Genomic DNA, 2,391 nt, shown 5'->3' with positions numbered 1-2,391 from the left:
GCACATCTCTCACGGTAGGTGGGAGGAGAGGGGGAAATCTGCTGTCCCCGTGTTATCCACCAGTGGCATGACACAGCCTTTGTCCCATCAGAGAAGTTCATGGAGCACGTTGTCTCCTACCAGCAGTTTGCTGAGAATCCAGGACTCATCGATGACCCGAACCTGGTGATACTGCTCAACAAGAAGTGAGTGCCCTGCTCTTCCTGCTGCTTCCCTTTGTCCCTACAGAAACAGTCCAGTAGGAGCATGTCTCCAACCCAGACAACGGTTATAGTGCAGTAGTTGTGGGAAGGGAGCCTCTGGCCACACTGCAGGATGGTGATCTGGAAACAGCCCTTGCTCCAGGAGTGGTGATGTCTGTATCTCTCTCGCTTCTTCCAGGTATTACAACTGGTCTGGGCAGTGGCTGCTCCCATGGTCCTGTCCCTGCAGGCTTTCCAGAGGAACATTCCTGAGGTCAGTGGCACAACCCATTTACTGGCCATGCTTCTCAGCAGGGCTTGAAGAGTTGCTGGAGGGCTGCAAGAAGCCAAGCTGCCCATCTGGGGCTTTGTGGGCAGAGCTGAGCACCCCTCCAGCCCACAAACCCTGAGGTCTGTCCTTCAGAGGGACCTCAAGGTGGATTTTAGATACCATGGTACCCTGCCTGGACAAGAATGGTCTTAGCCTGCTGGCAGCTGAGCCTCCCTGGGCTGAGGGCTGACTTCATCCCATGTTCACAGAGCACCATTGACCGGCTGGTGAAGGAGAAGATGCCCAAGAAAGGCAGCAGGTGGTGGTTCTCCTGGAGGAGGAGAGAATTCCCACTGGAGGAGGTGAGTCCCCAGGGGACAGGCATCACTCTGGTGGCTGGCAGGGGTGGGGGCAGGAGGGCAGCAGGGTCCTGGGCATGGCCTGAGGCTGGGTACAAGGACAGCCAGACCTGTTGGAAAGGTGACCTGTGGAGGTTGCTGCTGTCCCCTCTGGTCTGTCAATGCCTGAGCAGCAGGACAACACCTGGTAATGTGGTAAAATGGACCTTGTGATGGTGCCATGTGCCCCTCGTGCCACAGCCCAGGCGCCAGACATTCATGCTGGTCTCCCTGGCCAGCCTCAGCACCAGGTTGTGGCTCTTCTTCCATGGAGCAGTGTCCTTGTGAAGGCAAGGGGATGCATTGTCATCTCTTGCCTGCTATCGCTGCTCCAAGTGGTAGTAAAGCAGAGCAGCTCCTGCCCTTGGCACTGGGGTGCTCATGACACCACTCTCTGCCCGCAGCAGCAGTCGAAACCAGGGAAAGCCAATGTGGGGATGCTGCAGCCTGACTCCGCTCAGCAGAGGTGAGTGCCTCCACCCCAAGCTGCCTTTAGGAGTCTGCATGCTCCTGATCTCCTCGTAAATGACCAGATATTCCCAAGTCTATGGCATGCATGAGGGCAGAAAGCTCTGTTAAGACTCTGGCTGACCCCGGTCCAGCCAAGCTCCTCCATGGCTGCTTCCTGGGTGGGTTGTCCTGGGTCCTCTCTGGATTTCTCCTGGTGCTCACAGGGAAAGCTGTGGTCTGCAGAGTAAAGCCAACATGCTATTCCCTTCTCCGTATAGGCAGGAAGAGGAGTCATCCAGTGATGAAGAGCCCCTGCACCCTGGGGACGTGTTAGCAATTGATGCTCCTGAACAGAAACCTCTGGCAACCTACAAGAAATCCCTGCGGCTCTCCTCTGAGCAAATAGTATGTACTGCACTCCTCCTTCCCTGCCTGTGTGTGAGACAACCCTCAGACAGGGATTTCCCTACTCCTGACACATGTTTTTATAGGGCGCCCATGTGTTTTGCTCAGGGTGGTTTAGGGTCTCTGGTCTGTCTGGGTGGCAGTCTTGGCCCATGGCAAGCCTTGGGCTGGTGTGGACCTGTGCTGATGTACTGCTTTTGTTCCCCAGGGAAGGCTGAATCTGCAGGATGGCCCCAATGAGGTGGCATTCAGTGTGACGACCCAGTACCAGGGCACGTGCCGCTGCGAGGCCACCATCTACCTGTGGAACTGGGACGACAAGGTGGTCATCTCGGACATCGACGGCACCATAACCAAGTAAAGGGCCTTTCTCTCACCACACATCCCTGCACGTTAGTTAGGGAAAGTGTCCTTGCAAGGCTTGTGCGTGCAGCCTGGAGGGACCGCAGACCCCTTGTGGTGGGGATGGGTACCCACCGGGTTGGATCAGCCTAACGTGGTCTCCTTTCCTTCTAGGTCGGATGCTCTTGGGCATATTTTGCCGCATCTGGGAAAAGACTGGACTCATCATGGGATTGCTAAGCTTTTCCATAAAATCCACCTGTAAGTGTTGGATCAGCTGAAGCCGGGGGTCAGTGGGAGGATTGGATCATGGACTGGTTTGGGTGGAAGGGACCTTAAAGCC

At 56.0% G+C, this 2,391-nt stretch overlaps 1 protein-coding gene across 1 annotated transcript in view; it reads left to right on the top strand.

Moving 5' to 3' along the window:
- The window catches only part of LOC104403576 (phosphatidate phosphatase LPIN3-like), a 6,819-nt gene extending 4,506 nt beyond the window's left edge, over nucleotides 1-2,313 (top strand). Inside the window, 7 exon segments of the mRNA XM_010011764.1 lie at nucleotides 92-185; nucleotides 382-394; nucleotides 397-456; nucleotides 723-880; nucleotides 1,580-1,706; nucleotides 1,915-2,063; nucleotides 2,223-2,313. Coding sequence (XP_010010066.1) covers nucleotides 92-185; nucleotides 382-394; nucleotides 397-456; nucleotides 723-880; nucleotides 1,580-1,706; nucleotides 1,915-2,063; nucleotides 2,223-2,313 — 692 coding nt within the window.
- Nucleotides 2,314-2,391: the final 78 nt, after the last annotated feature.

The sequence above is a fragment of the Nestor notabilis genome, unplaced genomic scaffold (assembly GCF_000696875.1).
Source record: "Nestor notabilis isolate BGI_N333 unplaced genomic scaffold, ASM69687v1 scaffold24703, whole genome shotgun sequence".
Taxonomy (NCBI): Eukaryota; Metazoa; Chordata; class Aves; order Psittaciformes; family Psittacidae; genus Nestor; species Nestor notabilis.
This window is presented reverse-complemented; position numbering and strand designations above follow the sequence as displayed.